We start from the raw sequence: 25,618 nt of genomic DNA, 5'->3' as shown, positions 1-25,618 counted from the left end.
ACTGCCTAAGACTGGTACATGATATTTTAAAATGCAATGATAAATGCCCACAGAAGCCACAAAATCCCTTGCAAAAGGGATTCTGAATCATCCACATGTGGGACAATAGTTTCTCCGTGGACTGGTCTTCCCTCAGTGGAGAAACTGTCAGCATACAATTATAGATCTCTGAAAATCATTAAATCTCCAAGTTTACTGGAAATGCATTAGTGAGAAAACACCATTCTATTTCTCCAAATGTCTTTAGAACATAATAGCTTTTTTTTTTCTGAAAATGAAATTCCCAAATCTGCTAAGAAATTACCACAAAATGTCACATTTCTGTAATTAATAATTCAAGTCTTTTCCCTACCCAGACCCATAAAGAAATCAAAAATACAATTGAAGTGTTGTTTGCCTGGCAATATGTATTCTACTTCACAGCAGCAGTTGTCACAAAAATACTTTTGGTGTTAAGAAAGACACTCCGGGCTTGGTTTATAAACAAATTTTTGCTGGCACAATTGACATAAATCAGGCTAACTACATGATTTACATCAATTGCATTAGATCAAATTAACTGCTATAATCGAGCAAAACCATTCAGTTCTCCTAAATATTGCTAAATGAAGAAAAGCAATTCACATCAGGCAATCTGTAAGCACTTCCTAGTCGTTTGAAAAGTTATGCTCCCACTTTAGAGATGCTGCAAAAATATTTGGCATAACATCACTCCACCATACGGTAACTTTGCTCCGTATCAATTATAATCTTTCCTTAGCACTTTGCTCTTCAGCAATTCTGATGCTCTGCAATTTAACTTTGTCTCTGCTTCCACGTGGGGGGAATAAAGGAACAGAAGGAGCGGGTTAAGCATGGACCCAGCCATTTTCCCACTTTCTAAATAAAAACCTGTGCCAACCAGCACAGCTGTAGCAGTGAAAAGAATAATTTGCACAGGTAAAGAATGCTAACAAATGGAAGGGACCAGGGACCCATCAAAAACACGAGTGTCAAAACAACCTTCTACAGAAAAGTAGACCCATTTAGAAACAAAGTTATTCGCATCTTCTGGTGCTCTGTGGATCCATATCCAAACATGTCCACTCACAGACAGACATGTTGTAAAAGGCTGTCTGCAACTGAAAACCTCCTCTCTTTGGAGACCGCATCAATCTGCTTCTAAAGGTCCCAGCATAATTTTGTTGGATCTCACAAAGCGCCATCACTAGGCAACCACTTTTTGGTGGGCTCCAACTTATTGCTTAAGACAAGTTTTTCTGTGCTATATCCACTGTCTACCACTCCTTCCCTCGGGGTGTTGAAATCTGTCAACATTTCTTAAGACAGAGGCAAACAGTTTTATTTCTACTTGACCCCATGGCAAAATTGTATTGCTTTCCCCACCACCTTTAAATTCCTTCTCAGCACCCATTTGCTTCGTATCGAAACTGAATTGGTAGTTGCCAGGAGTCTTATCCATTTAAATGGATTTCAATTCTAGTCCATGATTATACCAGACTTTCTTTTAAAGAGTATTTGAATTGCATTTTAAAAGCACCTAAAGCCTTTGATACCTGTGCTATGTACAACAACAGCAGCAACAAAAACGGTGTGGCAAGAGAGCGAGTCCTTCAGAAAGGGGTGCGTGCTCTGCCGAGGTGTGGAGCCCTGCATCCCCCCAGCGCCTTCCAGCTCCCCGTCTGAGCGAGACCTGGCCCTGGAGCACATGTCCCCTCTCTGGGGGAAGGCCCCCGGGCCAGAGGAGCACAGAGGTAATTCAGCCCCTTAGTTCCCCCAAGCTGCAGCCAGCATTTAAGGGTAAAACCATGTGTCTCCTTTGCCTCAGAGCCCAGACGTAGCAAAGAGGATTGAGAAAAGGGATGCGTGCGTTACTATTCAAAATGAAATGTGGGACGTTTCGAAGAGGATCCCCCCTCAGTCTCCTTCTTTCCTCCTCTCTTTAATGTTTCTTTTCACCATTTTACTCCGACCCACCTCTCCCCACTTTCTCACTCTCTCACCAGCACAAAAATATGTTTTAGAAACATATTTCATCTCTCCAGTCCTATTGTCAGATTTGCTGGAAGTGTTTTGACTTCTAAAGAGCACCATGTGCTGCTGATTCTTGTTAAGACTGTGCTTACATTTTCTAGACGGAACAAGACAATAGGAAACATTTTTATATCGTATATAATTAGCCTGTGGCAGCTCATCTCCTTGGATTAGGAAGTTTCCTAAAAGAACTATGCAGCTATTCCACTCATTGCATAAAAACCCCACTTTGCCAAAAAGATTCTTATGAGGTGAAATTTTCCTGTCTGGAGGAACTTTCTCCATGAAGGGAAACTACACCAGGTAGGAATCCTGCTGAACCTGCAGGTTATAATTTTTCTAAGTGTAATTAATACATTTGCTTCAGGGCATACGTTGACCTCATGTTTGGGCAGAAAAAAGGTTTCAATTTTTCAAATTTTGGAAAAGTCTTCCACTCCTGTTTGAATGATCCAGTTTTACCAATTGTCAGTGAAAGCAGATAGAAAATGCTGTTTAAGGATAAATATATCTCTCTGTGTATGCATGTATGTATGTAACCAAATTAATCCTTGAATGACTCCTTTGACGTCAGTCTTGCAGGATTCATGGCAAGACAACAAAGGGAAAAGTAATTCTTTGTTTGTAATTCAGAAACATGAGAAACCTGATTGTAATAAATGTATTGCCCTATGCTGAACAAGTCTGTATTCCCATTTTGAAAAGCATATGCTTTTGGAGCCTCAGCGTTTACCACAAGGAGGATATAAACCTCGTAGAGGAAATCACTAAGACTGGAACACACACAGGAAAATCAGAAATCCCATACGAGTTGAGTGGAAATCCCTTGCCAGCTGAGTGGGAAGTTAAAGCCCCGACTGGTCAATGCTAAGGTATTAATCTTGCAGATTTTTGAGTTGCCTAGCAAAATTATTTAAAACAGCTATCACGAGGTGTCTCTGAAAAGAGGATGCATCATATTGCATCAATGCCAGCAAAGAGGTACTGCTGCCAGTCTTACACTATTCCCAATATATCTTCTCCATGGCTTGTGTGAGGTATTTATCGTTTGCATAGCGATACCACATAGAAGCTCTAATCAATGACCTGGCTGATCCATTGTCAAGCCATTAAATGGATACAGGCGAAAGATTATTTCTTTCCTACAGAATTTGATGAAGGGATCCAAAGCAGAAGATTGACATAAGGGAGGAAGAGGTGGTTTTGAAATCTATCTAAACCCGAATTTATATTCTTGAAAATGTAAATTGTCATTCTTTCATTCACTTTACTCTGTTCTGAATGCTTAGGTTTCTACAGTCCAAAATTCATCTGATACATCTTTTTGTTTTACAGAACTCATAAGGAGTTTGATAGACCTAATTATGCTCCCCCCTTCCCTTCCCCCTCCCCCCCTTCACAAATTTAGTGTATAATTAGTTAAACTCTTGGTTTAGGCAAGATGGAAAGTTATTCAGAGCAACATCGTGTATATCAAGAGATATTCAGGATGAAATAGAGGTCATGTGGACAGCAATGATTCTACACAAGAACATTTTGCAACTCTATCAAAACATTAGGAAGCCAGAAACTGTATCAAATGGAAGCAGGACAGATCATTTTACAATGTAAACTCATCGGTAAAATGAATGAATAGAAAAAAATAGTTGTGGTTGTAAAGCAATCATGGTATTATACTATTAGCATATGGGGTTAACAGTTATGGTTAACCATTACACCAGAGGAAACAGTTCCAGTGCCAAAATACTTAAAATCAGCACTCAAATGTGCTCTTGTCAAGATACAACTTATCAGTAAGTCTCCATCGAACAATCTCTTTTGAATTAAGCTAACACTGCGCTGCTGATACCTAATGTTTCCAAAAGATTGATAAACATTAAACTAGCAAAACAGAGGTCAGTTTTAGGGAAATTTTCAAACTAGGCACAGAGTGATTTTCCCTTTCTTTTCATCTTCTTTGAACAATAGCCCAAATGAAAGCTCTGTTTGTTTAAGAAAACAGTAAACACAGATCAGAATCAGGTCACAAGTGGGTAAAAACTGCAGAAACTAGAGTAGTTAGGAGGCAGGACTGACTGAAGCAATTAAGAAATACATCCCTATCACTCCTTGGAGCTCCAGGTCAATATTGAAGAGTGTGCGTCCAGCCCATCAGATCTGGAAGCTTGTATTTGTTAGAGAAATGAGAAATCTCTTGTGCACAGTGATAACAACTCTGAATATCCCTTGTTGCTTAAGGAAAGAGATGGCCTCAGGCAAAGCAAGAACCTTGCAAGGAAAAATCCCAGCATCCATCAGACACTGTGGGTAGGACCCGAAGGTGCTCGGCACTGCATGACTACACAGGGTGGATCACTTCTGCCCCAAGAGACTTAACGTGAAATGTATCGCCAGCTTTTGATTAGCAGCAATTGGAGCTGGTTTATTATTTTAGTCAGAAAAAGCCTGAAAAATCCTATTTTGCCATGTGTTTTATCTTCCGTTGCAGAAAAATAAAACAGCAACAGCAAATAAACCTTGTACCAATTCAATTTGGAAATCACAAGTTCAGCAAAAATGAAGAGACACAACAAATTATTGAGGTTACCAGGTTTGAAAAGACCTTTATAGGGAGACAAGGTGAACTGGAGGTGTAAATAAGTTTTTAAAATTGAATGAGTTTTCTAAGAAAGCTGTAAAACAGACAACATACAAGGTGTGGATAAAACAGAGATTTAGAATGTCATTTAACCGTGGGAATTCAAACTGGGGAACGAGGCTGATCACCTCTCGGACGAACCCTCCAGCTTCCCAGGGAAAATGCTTGCGAACAGTCCCAGCAGGTGGACCGTGGCCATAGAGAAACCCCTCCCACAGCCATGCCTACGAAGACACCAGAAAGAACTGAAAGCCTGCTCCTATAGATTAAGAGGGATGCAAAAACACACGAGGACCAGGACTCACAACATAAGCTTCCTAAAACATGTCAAGTGCTCCAAGGAGGAAGGAGCAGGTTGTGCATTATCTCCACAGCAAGAACTTTGGCGTGATGAGGGCAATGACAAAGGCCATCTCTATGTTCTCTTGATCCACAAAGAGATTCACGTAAAACAGGCCAACACCGCAGAGCCATCACTTCTTCCTTTTCTTCCCATCTAGAAATTGACCCAAGCCCCATGATATTTTGGTGATACTAGTGAAAGTGACAGAGCTTACAAGGGTTTGGCCCAAGACCAAGCTACTGAAAAACTTCTCAGACCTTCAGAGCTCCTTCCAAGACTGCCCTGATTACCTCTACTGCAAACACGGAGTCATCAAAGAACCACCTAAAGAACTCAGCTTTTGCAATTTGTGAGCCTTCCCTTTTCTCCCCACTCATCTGTGCTGGCAGGTTGATTTTCTCCTCAATCTGGACGGAAAAAAAAAGACGCCAATTTATTTTTTCGAATACTAACAAAACCCAATGGGAAAATCAGGCAAGAAGAAAATTGCAGGCTTTTCAATCTCCTATTGTAGGGAAGTATGCTGGAAAGACATTCATAAAATGAAATGAATGTAAAGAGTACATCCAAGAGTGCAGATTAGTGAGGAACGCATGTGCTAGGATTTGCATAATTCCAGCTGGTTGGTGGAACATTTCATATTAACAATAATGCTAAAAATAACGTATTTTGAATATACTTGAATAGACTATGCTTAAGCACTGCTGTTTTCTTCACAGTCGATGGGTGCTCTTTGAGAATCAAAGGCAAATGCAGGGCAGGAAAATTCATCCTCAAGTGAGGTGGTTGCAGACAGCATTGCAAACAGCTACAGCTATTGCAGTGAAAAATGCCAACACATATAACCAAACAAGACAAAATTCCTCCACCTACTCATCAATAATCCTTTAGTGCCTGCAAGAATTCAGACATTAAGTTCTTGTTCAAGTGAAGTTCAGACCTGTTTGATAGTGGGTCTAAATTAAGCATTGCAAGGCTGAGAGACTCCTCAAACTACATTGTCTTAAAAACTCACGTGGTTTCAAGGGTCTTTAATTCAGTGCCTCTAAGCTTTGAACTGCTAAAAAGATACTCTATCTTTTATGCTTTTAGTTTGCTCTCTATCTAAGCTCCTCTACCTCTAGCTCATAATTTTATTCTGTGTCTTTTGATTTGGTGTTTTTCTTAAAGCCCATCTCCTTCAATGATACGTTTATGTAAGGATTTCATTTTTTTGCTTTAAAATAAAAACCCAGATGCTCTTAGCCTTCGTTATTGAAAAGAGTTTTGAAAACATCACTAAGCTGAAGATAAAAGATCAAAAACCAGAAGGCAAATAAAAAGAATGCACATTTTGTTTTAAAGCCCCATATTTTTTTCAGCCAACATCATGATGTTTTTGAAGTATAACATGATTTATAAAGGTTGGAGCTGGAGAAAAAAATACAAAGAAAGTGCCTTTTCCTGCAAGCATGAAGATACCCGTTTAACTGTACGTACCAGTATTCCCAACAAGTTAATGGAACTGTTCACACATATAAATGTGAACATGTATGAATATTCACAATATATGACAAATATTCGTGGAAAAAGCACTTTTTGTTGACTCAGGCTGGATAGAAAGTTTTATTCATTTTTGTTTCTGTGTATTAAAAGTGAATATTCGCCCTGAGGATGTAACCACGGCTCAGCCTACAGACCATCAAAAACCTGTATTGGAAGTGTTGCGTGCATACATAGAGTATGAAGAAAAAAAAATAGAACACCCGCCAAGTTCTGGAGTTACCAGATGCCTAAACCAATAAATAAAATGGAGGCAGTGGCCTGTGAATAGAAAATACCAATTGCATAAGGCTAAAGTTTGGGGAGGAAATTCTCAAATTGAAAATCTCCTGAAAGACTATGTCAGCAGCCTCCATTAAACTCAGGAAGATCCAGTTCATAAGTCTGACTTACGAAGGAACAGTAGATATGTGATTGACTCAGTCATACCTCAGCTATAATTTTTCAGTATGTCAGTAGCTTGATTTTCAGTCCCGGAGCACCTACAGCTCCACAGAAGTAGCAGAAGATGTGAGAATTCAGCCTCTTTGAAAATTCAGCTAAAGGCACTTGGAGTTATGAACAAAACGCAGACTCAGTTGCGTGCCTATTACTGTATGATCATTATGACTACTCACAAATTAGGCACACAGTCACACACATGGTCTTAGTCACATGGGGGAGAGTTTCAAAGACACATCATGGGATGATAGGAATCCAACTCCCTATAAAAGCTCATACCTTTGAAAAGCTCACCCCGGGCTTTGAACGGTTTTTCACAATGGATCTCTTCTAGGATTTGGTGGTAATAGAAATCGTTCCTTATATATCACTGGATAATAACTCAAGAATATTGAAAAAATGCTTAGCTTTTCGCAAGAGGAGGGAAACTTCGCACATTGCTCGAGGGAAGTGTATGTTGCAACAAGAGGAACAATGTAGGGCAAAGATCATGCCAGAGTGAAAAAGCAATATAACTGCCACACTGCTACATGAGGGACATCTCATTTTAGGCCCCTAGTAAATCCCTTGTTTGTTTACACAGAATTTTTGCCAGAGGGGGCAAAAAAATAAACTACCTTCCAGTCAAGCTCATTCACAAAATTAACACAGTTCTGAACCATGCCTTGTATGCTTTTTTTCCATTACAGTTTAAAGTTAACATAATCTAGTTTATTGTTTTTTCATACTCTTCAGTGTTTGCCCTTTTATACTAGACCCAAAACTTAACTCTAGGGCACATAACTGGGGGTTGAGGGGTGAAGGTAAGCACCTTGATCAATCTTAGTCAAAGGGTTTCAGTCTCTGTCTCATTTAGGATTCAGAGCATAAGCACGCAGTTAGCTTTTAAAATCATGTTAATGTATTTAAAATGTTTGCTTAGTTGAATCTGTTGTACTTTGATGGCATTGCTCTACACCATAAAGGTACGGCAAGGAAATATATAATATGAATGATAGCATTAATGAATAATCATTATAAACTAGAACCACGCCTTTATGTGCTCTTTTGATCTTTACTGTGTAAAATGCATTTAGGCAACAGGTAAAACAAAGTTCCTTGGAGCATGCCATCTTCTGAAATGTTGTGAAGGAATGCAAAAATAGTGATCCACAGGGTAAAGCTGTGATTTCATGTGCAGTCTTAGCTCTGGTGAAGTCAATAGGAATTTTGCTGCTATTTGGGGAATTTTATCCTATCCAAATACTGTTATCTACTTTTTTTTTTTGATCTATCCAGATACCGTTATCCACATTTTTTTCTGAAGACAATAAATAACAGGCTAGGTAAGTGGCTAGTTCTGAAAGAGGAGAATGAGAACAGGACAAAAAGCCCTAGAGCCCATGTAGGGTAACAAAGCGATACAACCCAGAGTCTGGGCATTATCTGTGCAGGAGTAACGCTTATAGCCTGTCCCAGAAATCTGCGTATCAGCCCACACTTCCAGCTTCACGAGTGTCTTTCTTCCTCTATTCCTTGGCTAAGGACAACTTTGGCCTTCTACTAGGGGAATTATTGTTAGGATAGGTGGATTATTGAAATCAGTTTCACTATGATTTACATTAAGCCCGATCTCAAAGAGACAATTATGAAACTGGGAACTGGACATCTGAATATTTTGTCTCCAAATTCATTTCTCTCAGTGGATGAATGCTTGATATCATGGTAGGTTTTGGTAACAAAAAGAATGATGGATTCTTCACCATAAACCCTATAAAGCTTGTTTCATCATCTAATCCTGTAATTAACAGAAACCAAGATGGTGAGCAGAGCATAATACTGATGGCCAGCTTTCACCCAGAGAACTTAACCAGGTAGTCTGACATGCTGGAGACCAGATTTTCAATCTGAAAACAGAACATAACCTGAGCTAAAGATACGTTGGAACACTATCAAAATATTATCTGTCCACAGAAAATGTGCAAAGAGGAGGGAGGAAACATCTTGGGAGCCATCACTAGCTGATGTAAGGGGATGTAAGGGGAAAAAAGTGAAGGGGAAAAAAAAAGTGAAGACCCCATTTGAAGAGTACATGATATTTGGAATAGTTTAATGGGCAACTGATGATATTATATACGACCTAGTCTTCAAAATGCTAGTGCTTTCTCTCTGTTCCTTTTATTTGCCAGAGTCTGGTTTTAGCCTGAAACTTTTCAGTGAAGTGTTATTTTTCAACTTAGTTACAGGAATAGTCAGGAGTTTTTTGTATTTTCTGAGTTGGATGCAAAAGACAGATGCTTATACATGCTAGGGTACAGTTAACTTTCTTATAGTGCTTATACCAGGAAAGAGGATAGCGTTTTGCAGGCTTTCTTACGAAGAAGAATACCAAGGGAAGAGTTGCAGTTATGCATCTCAGTTCAGTCACTGAAGCTGGATTGAATCCATATCATTTGCTTACATCTTTGCAAGATCTTCAAGGCGTATCAGCTGCAATGCGTTATTCACAATGTCAAATATTCTAGACAGGCCAGAAATAAATCTGTCTATGAGCTATGACTAAGAAATCATCCATCAGCAACACAAAAGTAATCTCTGCTGTGTTCTAGTCCAAAGTCCAATTGAGAAGGTCTAACATATTGGCCAAGATTGGTTGCTTCTGAGGTTGGCTTTTTGCCATTTTCTCAGTCATCCCAGAAAGAAATAAGAAATAAGGCAGTATGTTAGCTTGCCAAACCAATGACATCAAAAAAACTTTTAGTGCTGATTGGATTATTGTGTTTTCAGGGAAGATGATAAATAAAAAGAAAAAAATTATTTTACATTACGTATGTAATGGAAAGACTTTTTAGACACTCTTCATGACGGGAAGCATATCAGCTATTTTTTCCCCAGGTTCTTCTTCTCTCATAAATCCTCTCCAAAGAGCTGATACGCATCAAATTCTGAAGACCACAACATCCTCATGAATTTATCATCTTATCTTCCTCTCAGGTTAAGAGACGAGTTTGGTGGCAGTCACAGGAGAAAGCATGATACATGTAAAAACCTTAAAATGGCGCACTGTAAGATTTTGATGATCCATGATGCATCACGATCATAGGTGAGAATGCTACGGATACATTGCAGACCTTCGTCTTAGTTGCGGAAATTACTGGTGACTTGCATCGAGCAACCATTGACCAGAGGCCGTGGGTACCTAACCCATCTCCGAGCAGCTCCTTGCGCCTGAGCGGTGACATGTTCTACAGTTTCAGTGCAGATACCCTGCTAAACTGGAGGGAAGGAACGCAGCGAGCCAAGGTCCTATTTCTTTTCTCACTATATGATGTAGCAGACCTTTAAAATAGGCCTAAAACAGCAGGAAGGGGGGCACAGAAAAATAATTTAATTTGATACATTGACTTTTTGCCTGTATGATGCAATGCATAAAAACTGTTCTAAATGGGAACTTTGTTTTACTGTAGGTTTTTAAAAAACACATTTAAAACCCAAGCATTTCTCCCTCTATCTGAAGGACTCCTGCATGTAGGTCACTGTTAGAAACAGCAAGTTTTGAAGGGGTGAAAGGGCAAGGCATGCTGAATATTGCTAATTTCTGTTTGTCCAGCATACTTTGAGTTCCCTCCTCCTCCCCAAATGCTGTCTCTCTGAACACTCTGGACCAACACAACATCCATTACTGTCATCTCAATTTCTGTCAACAGCAAACTTCAATACAGGCCCAAATCTGCTGCCACTGAAGCCGATGAGAGTACTGCTTTAACAGGAGCAGCACTGGTCCCTGGTGCCAACACAGCCTTATAGCAAAGATCAGCCTGCCCTTACACCACTTCAAGTGAAATCCCAGTCCCTCCGCACCTTTGCCTTAGTGACAATCGCCAAGGAGAAAGGAAAGCGCAAACTCTGGGTATTTCCTTCATCCTGGCTTTTTTTTTTTTTCAACAAAAGCAAAACAGCCAGCCCATGAACTTCCCTCCAGAACAGGGTGTACTCGACTCATATGCTTCAGTCTCGACAGCAAACAGCCCGTGTTGCTAGGCTTAATTGCTATTTGGCAGCTCTAACCACACAAACTTCTCCAGCAGTTTTCAGATGCTGCAATCCCGTGTTCCCTGAAAAAACATCAGAATTCATTCCCCCTCCCGTATTTTGGACATCTCTTGTCCTGAACATTTTTCTCTGCAGTTCACACTGGGTAACAATTGTCAGTCAACACAAATACTGGTTTGTTCGACTACAACTTCACCTGGACCACATTGCATGAAGGTAAGATGTTTGGGACAGGATTCATTTAACCTAACTTTATTTCAGAGTTAGGGCATGTACCCCAGGCTAATTCCCATTATAATCAGCGAGGACACAGGCAGCTGAAGATTCATTTAATTCCAACACAGGCTTCTAAATTAAGTGCAATGAATTTACCTCCTTGACTGTAGACGGAATCCAGAGAATTAGCTCGGGCTAGTTGCTTCCTTTTTAAGATCTGGTTAGGCAGCGGTTATATGATCTGAATTCCATGCAATAGTGTCAGATCCCAGTGGGAATTTGATTGGCATATATATTCCAAAAGATTTCAAATAGCTTCTTAGTGGTTCTCTGTTTACCCAAAACACCATATGTTCGGTAACGTCAAGCCAACCTCTAAGAAGTCTAGCTGAGGTGTTCAAATGTCTTAATCTGTTCCTTTTAGCAACTGGAAAAATATGTTTTATGAGATAATACAGCAGAGTCCATCTTTTCATATGACAATCAGCAATACTTTGTCTTATGTTCAGTTTCAGACACACACAGGAAACACATTTTTCAATGTATGATATTTTTCAGTCTGATTTTTTATCAGGCTTTGAAATCTGGATGTAATTTTTACTTTTCAACCATCTGAACATACAAATAATACTATAATTGATTTTGGCATTCAAGAGAAGAAATGGTGTCTCAGGTATTTGGAGGGTTCTATTACCAAAAATTGTTTTAGTTAAAATTTTTTTAAACACCCTAAAAATCAATATTCAAGAAACCATAGTGGCACACTAAATCTTCCAGACGTGAGAACAAATTAATGACTTTTTAGGTGAAACTCTGGAATCTAGACTTCTGTAATGTACTGGTAGCATGGTCAACAGCCTGCAATCAAAATGTTGTACAATTTTTGTGTGAACCATCCATTTATGCCTTTAAACTTAACCTGCTATTATACCATTAGATTTTTTTTTTCTTCGCCAAAGCTTACTTTATTTTCTTGGGCAAATTCTACTCTAACACAAAGTCTTGGCCTGGGGTCTTTTGAAGAAACAGGCATATATAGAAAAGAAAGGAACATCAAACCTAGTAGGCGTTCACACAGGGTAAAATAGACTTACTTTGCACATTGAGATGCTGGAAGGGAAAAGTATCTGAAAGAGTAATTAAGAATAAAATAGAGTAAAAAGCCATACATCCCTTTATTTTACACCCTCTTTAACTCTCTGCTTTTCCTTCAGTCTCCTCCCAGTCAGATTTTCTTGCACGTAACTTACATATGAACTACTTTCATGCTCCATGTCAAAATAGTGTCAGTTTGTACTAATTTCTAGCAGGGTAATTGCTGAGACGCAGGTGTTGTGAAAAAAATGTATAAAGGAAGACTTCCTTCAGAGAGAGAGTCACAGAGAAAGAGAAACCATATATTGCTTCCGCCCCCCACTGACACTCTATTATTGTACCCTCTGGCTTAGGAAGTTCCCAAATTTCGGAAAGTATAAGGACAAGATACCAACATAAGCTCACTGAGACACCCACTACTTCCTAGTGCTGAAGATGGGCACGGGCAACCTGGATTTTCACTCTGACCTGTTCCTGGCCATTCTTACATCTCCTAATTCCCACCTGATGAAACAGACCCATCAGCCTACAAAACCAGGGAGCTCTGGGGCTATCCCTGGCATAAGACATGCTCAAAAAAAGTGTAAAGTAGTTTTTTTCTCCCTACAGAAACCTATGCCAAGACCCTGTCTTTTTGAAATCTCTACTATAACATTTCATGGCCATTTCAAAAGACACCACTGCTTACAGAATGTAGTTATAAAATACTACCCCATAAACTCTGAAAACTATTCAGGGACTATAAAATCGTTACAGCAACTCCCTTTTGTATTACTCACCTAAAATAAAGGGGCAGAAAAATAACAGAAATTCAAACTTCTTGCAGGAAGGATAGCAAATACGTATTTATTTGATGTTAATTAACTCCACCTCCTTGTTACCTTCAGATCTTTTAAGGTGTCACTCTAAGTGATATTTACTGAAAAGTAAATTTTAGCCATTTTTTAAAGGCAGAAAAATTACTTCTGAGTAAGAAAGCTAAATTGCTTTTCTGAAGATATTCAAAAAGAAGTCTTACAATAAGTATATCCTGATGCAGAAATAACTGCATTTAAGACCTAGAGATTCTACTTTGGTTTTATGTTTATAGGGTGATATTCTATTCCTACAAAAGCCAATGGAAATGTTGACGTCCATTTCAATAAAGGCAGAATTTCACTCACCGAGTTCAATGAAATTTATTAGATTTTCATGTTAAATGCAGAGGAAAATCCTGTTCAGATTTCCTGCTAATCCAGACTCGGAGTTTCTGCATGGCTAAAGCAAGAGAGTGGGTAACCTCAGATCTTTTCTAAACTGTACAGAAATGACCCAATTTCCCACATTCTTTTGAATACTAAATCTTTGAAGCCTGTGATGTAGGGAGGAACTGCTATGTTGCACTTTGAGTTTCACTCAGTATTCTGACTGCAGTCTTTGTAAGTCTGCAAGGATTTACATTCATTGTTTCTCCAGAGTCACTTGCAAAATGATTTCTAAAAATTTTCTCTTTCAACTACTATTAGACACTGTCTAATACAGGAACAAGGAATTCCTGGCCCAAGGGCCAGATACAATCTGCAACTTAATTTCAGGCAGACTGCAGCCAAATGAGTTTGCATGTGTGTGTATTTATTATTGGATGAAAAACAAAGGCACTTATTAACATAGGACTTGCCAAATGTCTCTGAGACCTAGCTGGTCCTTCTCAAGGAAAGGCTCTCTGCCCCAAATCTAATAAATTGCAATTCAACATTATAGCCACCAGCCAAGCAAGACAGAAATACAATATTGCAGAATATTACACAATACATAAATGCAGTATTCCAATGTGATTGTCAAGTAGGTTTGCTGTCCTGGTACAAAGGGCACCATTAGCAGACGGAGAAGTTATTCAGTACTGGCAGCTTCACTTTAGTCAACGGCAAAGATGGGGAGGGAGGGGGAGAGAGGGGAGAAATGACTACCTTGAGCGTCAAGAGTCCAGAATTTGGGGACTACCAGGAACACAAACAAGCAAAGAAAAAAGTATCCTTTTGCTTTCACACTGAGCATTTGATACAGAAACTGAGGAGGAGACAAAATGAAGAGAAGACTCCATAACATAATTTCTACAAAGTTCCTTTTTAAGCAGAACTATACTTTGCTATCATGCAACGTTAAAAGCAAATGCAAGAGGATGAGGCCAGACCCTTTTCAGTGGTGCCCAGTGACAGGACAAGGGGCAAAGGGAACAAACTGGAACACAGGTAATTACATCTGAGCATAAGGAAAAACTTCTTTACTGTAAGTGTGACAGAGCACTGGAACAGGCTGCCCAGAGAGGTGGTGTGGTCTCTGTCTCTGGAGATATTCAAAACCCGCCTGGACGCGTTCCTGTGCAACCTGCTCTGGGTGACCCTGCTTTGGCAGAGGGGTTGCACTAGACAATCTACAAAGGTCCTTTCCAAGCCCTACCATTCTGTGATTCTGTAATAGATTGAGGAGAAAAAAAATGTTCAGAACTGTAGGAAGTTGCTCACATCCTACTGTTACTTGATCTGAACTATCTCATATCCATATAGGTTATTGCTGTTTCCTGCTGTCTGTCACTGATAAATGACTGTTCGTGCAGTGAGAGCCGCTGTCATGCAATGGCTGTACTCTAGTGGACATTTTAAAGCTCCTCGGATTGGGAGGTAGGGGAAAGGGAGGGAGTGTGGTGGTGTGCTCTCCCCTTTTCCCCCTCCCCCCGGCTCCTGCTCAAGCCATGGCCATCAGCGGCAGTTGTTACGAGTTGCCCTTGAACTGTGGGGGATGGCTGGCAACACAGTGAAAACACTGTCTGGAGTGGGAACCTAGGTATCTTGTTCCCTTGCGAATATGACTATAGGTCAATTATCTTACTCCATAAATAGTGGACAGCCCAAGAGCCCTTTGAGCTCTCCTGCACGGCAGCGGCTGCACGCCAGGATCTCCCCTTGAGTGGGGACGCTCACTTAGGGTTCTACTCCTCAAGGCTGAGAGATTCCTCCCCGCAACAGATTTCTCGGTAAGTGACTAATGCTAAACTTTGAAATCTTAGCTAAGTGATACAAGGATTGATTGCACATGTATAATCCTTTAGACATAAACCGTTGACCAAGTCTGGGACTAGGATTGGATCCAGCCGCACCTAGACTCCTCTCTGAGAAGGAGTTTAGAAAGCAAGGGAGTCCTTTCTGAACCTCGTGACTCAACAGGAAGGTCTCCCTGACAGCTTGTCTGACCCTGGCCTCTATGCAGTAAATAATCAAGTGTACCCTGGCATCGAAACTCGTAAAACGCTGTCGCATTCACTACTAACTTTGTTAAATCACTGTTTTATGTTAATAAACATTTCACTACTCTCTTAGAAGTGAAGTTATTCACTCTGCCTGCAACAGGGAGGGAGGGAGGGAGGAAGGAAGGAAGCAAGGGAGGGAAGGGGGAAAGGAGGGAGGAAGGAAAACAGGTGAAGAGGTGGGGAGGCAAACGAGAGAGAGGACAATGTAATGGGTTTACATCGTCACCCTTCATAAATCTTGATCATGTCTTCAACAGGATCTAGAAAAATCACAATTTCACTCCAGGACAGGGATGTTCATTACCCAAGTTCAAACTGTATGAAAAATTACTGTGGGAAAATCATTCAGAATTGATTTATGGCTAAATTGAGGGAAGTGGAAGTGCCATGGCCAATCCGCTGCCTTCAAAATATCTTCCAATCTTGCACCTGCACTAAAAGCTTTGCACAAAGCTGCTTCTGTCATTTGAGTATCCAAACACAAGGCATTAACCCAGCACATCCCATTAATCATTCCAGCCACCTAGAAATGAAAGCTGCAATAAAATGGAAAAAGGGGAAAAATTAATAATTTAGTAATTGATCTCTATCTGAAAAAATATACCATTCTAAAATAAACACTTATCTCTACAAGCCTGAGAGAGTCCTTAACAATATTTGTATTAAAAAATCTAATCAAAGTATTCATGTTTCTTTAAGGAAAAAAAAGAAACATCTGTAAGAGGGAAGACTCAGGCTTCAGAATTTTTGTTCACCTTATTTTAAAAAAATATCTAATTTCTTGAGAACTGTTCAGAGCAAGCTAAACAGAGGGAAGGCTCTGTATGACAGATCTTTTCTGAGATCAGCTGTTCAATGTCTCCATATACTTCAAATCAATACAAAGGGCACATGGATGTTTAGATTAATATCTGTGTTCCAAGAATTGCAAAAATATCTAAGGCCATGCATTAGCTTCTGTGCTCTCCAGCAAGTTTATCATCAACAGACACATTACTTTAGAGCTGCATCATGCCTCTAGTAAAATTTAACTCATGCACTGCCATGGCACAAGCAACGTGTGGACCCAGAGAGGCAGCAGAGTACCTGGGAAAGGGAAAGGAAGGGATAAATGATGACTCTGCTTTAAGGAACAATCTCTCAAAGCAGCAGCCATCCTTCTGACACTGTGAAGGGAATCATGACCCACTGGGGAAAAAGCCCTCTGTGTACAACCCTGAAAGAAGGAAATCGTGAAAGACACTGAAAAAATAATATCTGTGTTATTCTTATTTGCATCCTACTGAGCAATCCCCTATCATGTTTCACTATGAATTCATTTGTGCACACACACAAACACCCATACATGCACATACGTTTGTTTCATATGCACCTAAGTAAGTGGCTTTAGGCCAGCTAATCAAGCAATTAAATGTACCTTTTTTTTCCAAAGCACACAAACTAGAATAATGACATATTACATATTTTTAAAGTTGCACAGTAGCTGAATGACACTGTAATAGCACAAGCACCAGACATCTCCATCAAAGGCTTTTTTTTTTCTTTTGGTAAATGAGCACAGTACACTGAATTATTAACTCCCCTTATAGAATGTAAACAGGATTTCAGAAGAGGGATGAATCAGGAGAAATTCAAGTAACAGTTTGAGAACTGGAGCATGAAGTAAGTAAGTAACAATCCCTCTGAAGATGCACATTTGTCAGGAATTAGGCTTTTGTAGGGCTGTGACTGTCGCCTATCTTTTCCCCCTCTTAAAATCTTAAAGAGTTTACCACATGAAGCCTGAACTGTTACTATCACCTCCCCAATTAGTCATAATTAGTATCTTTTTGAACAACTGTGAAGTTTCATCCCATGTCCCTGTGGGCCTAAGCTACAGGATGAGAGTAAGTTCCTGACCTCTTGTCTCCAACATAATATGTTCTCCATGCTTGTATCATTTCTCCTCTTCTCTATGTTCTAAGGCTAAATTTTTGGTCCCTTTTCTGGCATGAGTTTTCCCAGGCTCTTCAATGTGCTTGTCACCTTTTTCCTAGTCCCCCTCTTTCAGCCACATCCTTTTTGAGCTGGGGAGGCCAAAATTGCACACTGCGCTCTAGCTGAGACCACAGGCACAGTTTTATACAAAAGGCTGTATAATACCCTCCCTGTTACTCAATTTCTTAATAGTCTTGAATGATATACAATCTAATATCACAGTCGGGTTTTGATTGTGGTTGTAATTTGAGCAAGTGTCCCCACTGATCTCTCATACTCGGCTCTTCTGGATCCAGCAGGACTGACTGTTCACACTCCGTCTTTCTTTATTCACCACTGATCTTTATGCAGCACTGTTCTCCCACTTGGTGGAAAACTTTACAATTCTCTGAAGGTATTCATAGTTTGTACTGCTCCCAAACAGACCGAGTAAGTATTTCCACTACAGATTTTGCAACGTTATGACCCCAGCCCTCTCTCAATACCAGCAATAAATGGGTTAATAACACAAATCTTTCTTAGTTAATTTGCAGATGTCCAAAGCCCAACTTTGGTCTCTTTCTGCTCCAGCAGATTAGCCTAACACTCTGCTTTTCCTCTCCTCCACAGCTTTCAGCCATAACAGTATTTTGCCTCTCACTCCGCAATGTTGGACTTTCTGTAATCTTTTGTCCAGAGCTTTGTCAAAGATCTGTCACTCGTAGTATTTTGTTTGCAATTACTCATGACTTCTCCAACACGTTCTCCGTGCTAGGAGATCACTGAAACAACAGCTCTCATTGTAAAAAAAAATGCTGGTGGACTACATCATGCCATAATCTCTCCAGTACTTAACTATTGTTTTTAAATAAGGATTTCAAGTTGGTTGCCAAGTCCAGATGTAAAGTGTTACTTAAATATATCACTGAATGAACTAACTACGCCTGTAACTGATTCACAGCTGAAGCTCTGTTTTCAGCAGAATTTATAGAAGAGACGCAAGCCTCAGATCACTGCTAAGCCCAGCCACAAATCAAAGTCCTCTGGCATATGGGACCAATCGGTCTAGCAGGGGTTTGCTGCTGGAGCACTCTGCGGTGCGTGCTCCAGTCACAGCCGTTAGCCAAACCATTTCTTTTCACAGGGCTTTGCTAGCTCCAGTATTGCCCTGCTCTCCTTTGCAGATTTTTTACTTCTGGATCCAAAACGTGTCCTGCTATTCTAGAAGATCTTCAAGGGCTCCTATTGCCTCAAAGCCCTCCAGAATTTGAATTCCTTTCTTCAAGGAAAGCAATGGCCAGGCACTGCTGCCATGCAGGAATTCAAGATTTTGGTATAGGATGGGAACCAGCAATCCAGGAAGGACACAAAAAATGAACAGGACACGTTGTCTTCCATGATCTCTGCTGCACCAAGGAGGCAGTTCTGTCAAGGAATTTTATTTAACCCTTCTGCTCTGAGGAAAGGTCACATGATGCTGTGCACCTTTGAGGATGAACACTAGGAAAGAACAAGCCAGAAGAATTCCACTGACTCAATCAGCATTTGGGAAGAAGGAAAGAGAGGAAGAAAGAAAACCTAGCGGGTATGAAATGGTCCAACTTCACTTCCATCGTCTTGAAGGAAGAGTCAGAGACTACTGAAACAATACCAGAGGCTAATACGACAGCAGGGTTATTGTAAATGATAGCCATAATAAAGAAACGCAATAAAATTACAAGGATGCACTGGTGTTATTACACTTTAAAAATTAAATTCCAGCACTGAAAAAATCACAAACATAGACATACTCTCTGCAATCTGTCAGACAGCCCTTACAATGACAGCATTGCTTCCTCGGGGCTCAGTCCTTCTTTGCCTAAAATCGGAGTCTGCCTCCTTTCCAGTTTCAGCAGCTGCAGGACTAGGATTTTGGCAACTTTGTCCCATGCAAGCGTTCACACATGGTCAGTGGGAGGAACTGCAGTCGCTCTCCTCTGGATCTGTGTCCCGCACCTTGTTTGTTCAGGAGTTTGCAACATTATTGAGAGCCTCGTTATTGAACCAAATACCACCACACTGATTGAAACACAGCTCAAAAGTAAGCATTTCTTGTTTATTTACCCCAAAGTATACAGCACACAGAGCAAAAGGACAAGAACAACAACAAACCCTATGTGTGTGCTTCCCCTTCTCCATCACAGCTGCATTTCTTCATGTCATCCACCCTAGAGTCACAGTCTCTGGGTTGGGAATGTAGCTCTGCTCCCAGCATGCTCCCCACTTGCCTGTCAGTCCCGTGTGATGGGTGCTGAGTAACCCTCCTTCTTCCTTACACCAGCATCTTTAAAGCTTTAATATTCTGTTTGATCTGTTTGAGGCTGTGTGAGGAGTAAGCAATTCTCCGCCTGGCTTATTAGCTAGGTAGGGAATACTCCCCAATATATTCTGTAGCATTTCCTTTAGGCCCTTCATCCATGCCATTGTTCTGCCTATTGTTTTAAGACTTTTTTTGTTTAACTTTACGCATTCAGCCAAGTGGATATAACGCAAATAACCTGAGAGCCAATGTTATTTATAACATTACTGCACATAACACCCTCATTCTCCCCACCAGCCTTATACTCTATAAAAATATACAAGAGTAAACAGGCACTCCATAAAAAGAAACCCAGGCATCCAGTGTTAAAACTGAACAGCTAAGGACTTAGCAGCAACAAATAGAACCTCACGTCCTTGTGAATAATGCCTTGCTATTTAGTATGGTTACATGATGACACACCGTACTGCAAATACTACCCTGTGGTATCAGCTTTTCTCTACAATCTTCAATACAAGTCTAGAAGATTATGTATGTGGAGGACAAAGAACCCATTTGAAGGACTGAAAGAAAGCAAATATGTTTGAAAATTAAGTGTTATAAAAAAAAAAATTATACAAATCAGAATGAAAATGCTGAAGCATAGGCAGTGTGATGTGAAAAAAATGACGCATACTTCAAAAGGCAGGATGTCACTGCTCATGAAAGGAAAGGGAAAGGAAAGAAACAAAGTAATTACTTTAGCTGAACAGTTTTGCCCAACTTTCTGCCCAGACCTTGTGAGCAAAGAAGGTTCGCATCAGTTGTCTTTGCAGTTTCTTTGGAGGTGCTGCTAAAGGGGTAACAGCGTGACTTAAAATAGAAACATCTAATACTCAAGTCTCCCGCTCACCACAGATGAGGCATATCCCTGCTTAACAACATGGGCTTCATCTGCGTGGAAACTTAGAATATTTTCAGAGCACTTGGCCAAAAGTCCCAATAACCCTGCCCCCAGTCTGAGAAGTGAAGAGGCACCCATCTGCTTGATTTGTGTTGTCTCATGCAGAAAATCTTTAGAAGAATTTTACAGGGAAGCTTTTATAGAAAATAAAAATATTTATTTTTTTCCTCTACTGAGGATTTCTGCGTTCACACTGACATTTGACTGAGCAGTTACTTAGCATGCTGTACACCATATTTCACTTACAACAACAGTGGATACAGTAAAGTTCCCGTTTTCCCCAGAAGATAACAATAGGGTATATTTTTCATGGGAAGTTACTTTTTTTTAAGTTTTTTTTTCTTTTTTGTAAAGACTCAAATGAGGGAAAATATGTTTGGAAGGAAGGCTCTATGGTGAGAGTGACACTGAGTCTGGAGGTACAAAACTTGTTTTTATGATACATTAAATATCCTACCATGGTCACACAGACACACACAATAACATTTATATGTACAAAGGATCCACAACCATAGGCCTGCCACCTCCTCTAAACTTTGCTTCAGCAGCAGATTTCATAGTCATCGACAGGCACCTGTAAGACAGAAGAGTAAGGAACAAGTGTTAGCAAAGAGACACTTCTCCCATCCACAGCTTGTTGCTCAACAGAATCTGCGAGAATCTTTAACATCTATCAACCAGGATGACTAATTCGTCTTCCTGTCCTGCACAGCTCTATGATCAGCAGATGAATGAGATCTGATTTATCTGTGATCTAGGTGTACAGCAGGGGCAGCAGGACTATCCATGAAGACACCCATGAGTACCCAAACCTATAAAAGATTGAGGAAGTGAAGCAGCATCACGACTGTCGCCCACATTCAGCAAGGCCACCCTCCATTCGGTGCGCAAAGTGGGTGTTTCTGCCCGCCTGTACAGAGGTTGCAAAAGGACATAGCATTTTGTTTTGGGATTAATGTTACTCATGTTGTTAATGGCACGCTGGGTAAAGGTAAGACAGTGAGAGCGCATTTGTAATACACCACCTAGTTCACTGAAAGGAGCAGTAAAACCTTTTAAACAGCCACAACAGCAAAAACAATTAAGGAACTCCTTCAGTTCAGAGCTACCTGGGGTGAGCACATGAACTGGCATACAAGCTGCCTGGAGGCCCGGGAGAGCAGTTGCTGAATTAGCAAGGATTGGAATGACTAATTGGTGATTGTTTATCAAATAATACACTAGCAATTCCACTGTACTCTAAGGGGAGGGGCACCTATTTCAGGTGCCACCACTGTGAACTTAGCATATTTCTGAGATACGTAAGACATATTCCTCAACTCTTTTAAGTGTCCATATGCAGACTAGACAGAGGCTGGCAGGAGGCACATTTGTAAGTGCATTTATTTCAAGTGCCTCTGCTAGTTCAAAGGACTCAAACATAAACAGTTGTCTAAAAAAAAATATGGATGTGTTTTGGAGAGGAGGAGGAGAATTTATCACTTTTGAGGTGGGAGGAAGGGATTGCAAATATGGTGCTAATTAATATAAAGCTTTCTCCTTCCTTGCTGCCCCTTGTCCCCAAACACACAAACTCAAGAGCCTACTCTGCTATGCTTTCTCAATACGCTTGGCACGTACCTCCGTCTCTCTCCCCGTTGCGGTCTCTCTCTCTTTCTCTCTCCCCATAAAGGGGCATGAAATGAGAAATTTTAGCAAGGTTTCTTTACAGAAGAGAAGCTTGGCTTCAAGCCCAGTATACAGATGTGGGAGGGAGTCTTCAAAGAGAGACTCTCTCGGCGCTACCCAAAAAAGTGGTACTTCTCACGGTCCGGAAGCAAGGCTTTCTGGGACTCATCATCTCAAGCCCCACCAGTACTACCTAGTCCCTCAAAGACAATAAATGCCCAAGGAGGAAAAAACATCTGCATGATGCTGTCTTGAATTTTTCTCAGCTTGAGCTTTAGGCAATAAGTGACCACATGTTGAGAGTGATGGTTAAAAAAAACCAAAAAAACAACCCAAAACAAAACCAACCAAAAACACCCAAAAAAACCTTGGGGCATCCCTGTATTTGGTATTTACTTTTTACATAACATGTCCAGTTGTATGAATTAGCCAATTTATACTGAGGATTATTTGTTTCCTTTAGCTTCAGATAGATTATTTCTTTTTAGCAAGTCCTTGTAGACTCTTGTAATGGTTTATTGGTATAGTTATATAAGCATAGACAATTTACACTAGCAAAAAAGCCTTTTGCATGTACAGTTTTACATAATTTCCAGGAGCAAATTAAGTTGTCCAAGAAAAAAAATCCTTTTTTTTTCCCCCCTGGTGTAACTTCATATATACTAGGGCTTTTGCTAGCATAGCAACGATGACAAAAATATAATAAATCCCTTTCTGACACAGCTGGGCCAGCATGACTAAAGCCTTCATCTCAATGAGATTGAACTACTTCATATTTCAGCAACAGTTATATTACAGGCTTTTCCCCCCACGGCATAGTGCACCCTCCCCAATTGCCTGTCTTTGTCTTGCTTCCTGCCCATACTCTGGTAACCATGGGTCTGCTAGGTGACCGTTACAGTATCAAGTATGCAACTGTATGCTCACTAAGACCATTTAAAAGGTGTTTATTATATGTAGTTTAAAAAAATTCTCTCCATCATGCAGACGTTCCGTAATTTCTGCTGGGCTCTCAGCCCCAGCTTTCATTGCAATATACGTTTGCTTTAGTTATGTCTTTCCCTCCTATTTTAAAATGTACAACATAAATCAAATGCATCTAGTTTCCACAGCCATACTTCCACTTTGAACATATCAGGAGGTAAACAAAACAGCCAGCTCTTAACTGACTCTTTTTCTGTGATTAAGAGGGAATTTCTTACCATGCCCAATGAAATCCAGAATATTTCAGTGCAGATGCCTGAAAAAGAGAAAAGAGTCTTTAAAAGACAGTCTTTTGCTCAATGGAAGTCTAACTCTGAAAAAACTATTGCCAGCGTAATTCTATAGGTGGAGTTAAATAAATAAATACTTATCTGATTAATTGTTGCCTGGAATCCTTTTGTGCTTGTGTCTCTTGAGTTAGAGGCCATATTAAAAAAAGTGCACAGGAGATTTGAAATCTGAGGACAACCTAAAGCTTGATTCTAAGAAGGCTCAATGCACCAGTACTTTCCCATGGCGTGGGTGAGACAGGTTTAGTCATCAGGTGTGACAGAGAGTAGTCTGTTGCAATCCAACATTATGTGGAGAGCCAACTAGAAAGCAACGTATTTAGCACATACACTGCACATAGTACAATACCCTCAAAGAAAAGAAATTCAGGTGTTTCGATACGCAGGTTTTATTCAGGTCAGCTGCATTTCAGTCTCTCCGAAAAGCTACAGCAAGTGCCTGGATACAAAGATGTTCACAATTTGGAGATTATCACCAGACGTCAACATCACTGTTATTCACATGTGGGTGACATACGTACTATGTATAGTTATTAAGACAAAAAGACTCTCCAAAAGTATTAAAATATCTTTGCAAATTAGGACTTCACCCAGTACACATTTTCTTTCTTCTCATCCTTTTCTTTTTTTAATTCTTCTGCCTCTCTCTTCTGCAAGGACACTCACTGAAATCCTTCCACAAAAGCCAAAATTGATTTTTAAGGGCAGGAGCTTCTTTTGTCATGTGTTTAAACAAGACCCTGGCACAAGGTGGGTCTAATTACACAGGAATAACCAGACAGAATCAGCTCAGAGACTGAGGAAGTCAAGCGTTCTATCACGCTCACAACTTACTTTTGTCTCCTCAGGCAAGTGCAAATGGCCGCAGGCCCCTTGCCTGGTCCCAGCCTCCGAACCACTGGGTCTCCCCAGCCCCCAGAAATCTCTGGCAAGGTGATTCCCTGAACCAGAAACGCATTTTTGCATACAATAGCCCCCAGGAGAGTTTTCTTTAAGGGGTATGTGCAAATACCACTGCCAGCATGGGAACTTTTGGCACCTACAATATCCCAGAGCAATTTCGCAGCTATAGGAAATCCTTTCTGCTAGTTTTAAACTTGTCACCTAACCATTCACTTGAGGTTGCTTGGCTCCCAGTGTAAGGAAGAGTGAATAGTCATTTTCTATTTGCTTTCTCCATGACACTTGAGAGTTGATAGACCTTTGTTTTCTTCCTGATCAGATAGGAGGTTGAAAATGCCCAAGTGTTAAGTTGTTTTCTATGGAGGAGTCATCCATATCTTTTATCAACATTTCCTGTATCTTCTCCCCTTCTCCTGCATCCTTTCTAAAATGAGGGAGCAAGGATGCAATGTTCAAGTGTGCCATGCACTTATACTGTAGCATAAAGACCTTCCTTTTTTGTTCATGATTCCTTTACCAATAATTTCTAGTATTCAGTTACTTTTCTTTTCTTGGTCCTACTGCACATTCAGCACACATTTTTATACAATTATTATAACCCAAGGTTTCTTCCCATGGCATAATTTAGATTCCATTGCTGTGTATTTCAATTTAGGATTGTTTCTCCTCTGCATTATCCTATGTTCATCAACATTGAATTTCAACTGCCAGATCACCCTTCAGTCACTCTGTATTATGAGGCCCTTCTGTGGTCCCCTAGTACGCCCTCACCTTAGCTATCCTGCCTAACTTGGTATCATCAGAAGTCTTCTTTGTCCCATTCTCCATCTCTTTCAGGACCATACTCAACAGCACCCGATTCAGTAGAGAGACCTCATTTGTCGCTCCACCCCTTTTTAAAAAGCTGGCCACTTTTTTCCTAACGTTTATTTCCTAAACTGAGATGATTAT

The 25,618-nt window shown here is 40.3% G+C and overlaps 1 protein-coding gene across 5 annotated transcripts in view; it reads right to left on the bottom strand.

The window, feature by feature from the left end:
• The window catches only part of RBMS3 (RNA binding motif single stranded interacting protein 3), a 716,669-nt gene that overhangs the window by 651,007 nt on the left and 40,044 nt on the right, over window positions 1-25,618 (bottom strand). The window contains exons 2-3 of one of the 5 annotated variants that reach the window (XM_074575091.1): window positions 23,693-23,730; window positions 21,280-21,396 (exon numbers count right to left, since the gene is read on the bottom strand). The exons of the other annotated variants lie outside the window; for them this stretch is intronic. Coding sequence (XP_074431192.1) covers window positions 21,280-21,282 — 3 coding nt within the window. The 5' untranslated portion in view covers window positions 21,283-21,396; window positions 23,693-23,730. The remainder of the gene's footprint in view (window positions 1-21,279; window positions 21,397-23,692; window positions 23,731-25,618) is intronic. 5 annotated transcript variants of the gene reach the window in all.

Source organism: Larus michahellis, chromosome 2, assembly GCF_964199755.1.
Source record: "Larus michahellis chromosome 2, bLarMic1.1, whole genome shotgun sequence".
NCBI lineage: Eukaryota > Metazoa > Chordata > Aves > Charadriiformes > Laridae > Larus > Larus michahellis.
This window is presented reverse-complemented; position numbering and strand designations above follow the sequence as displayed.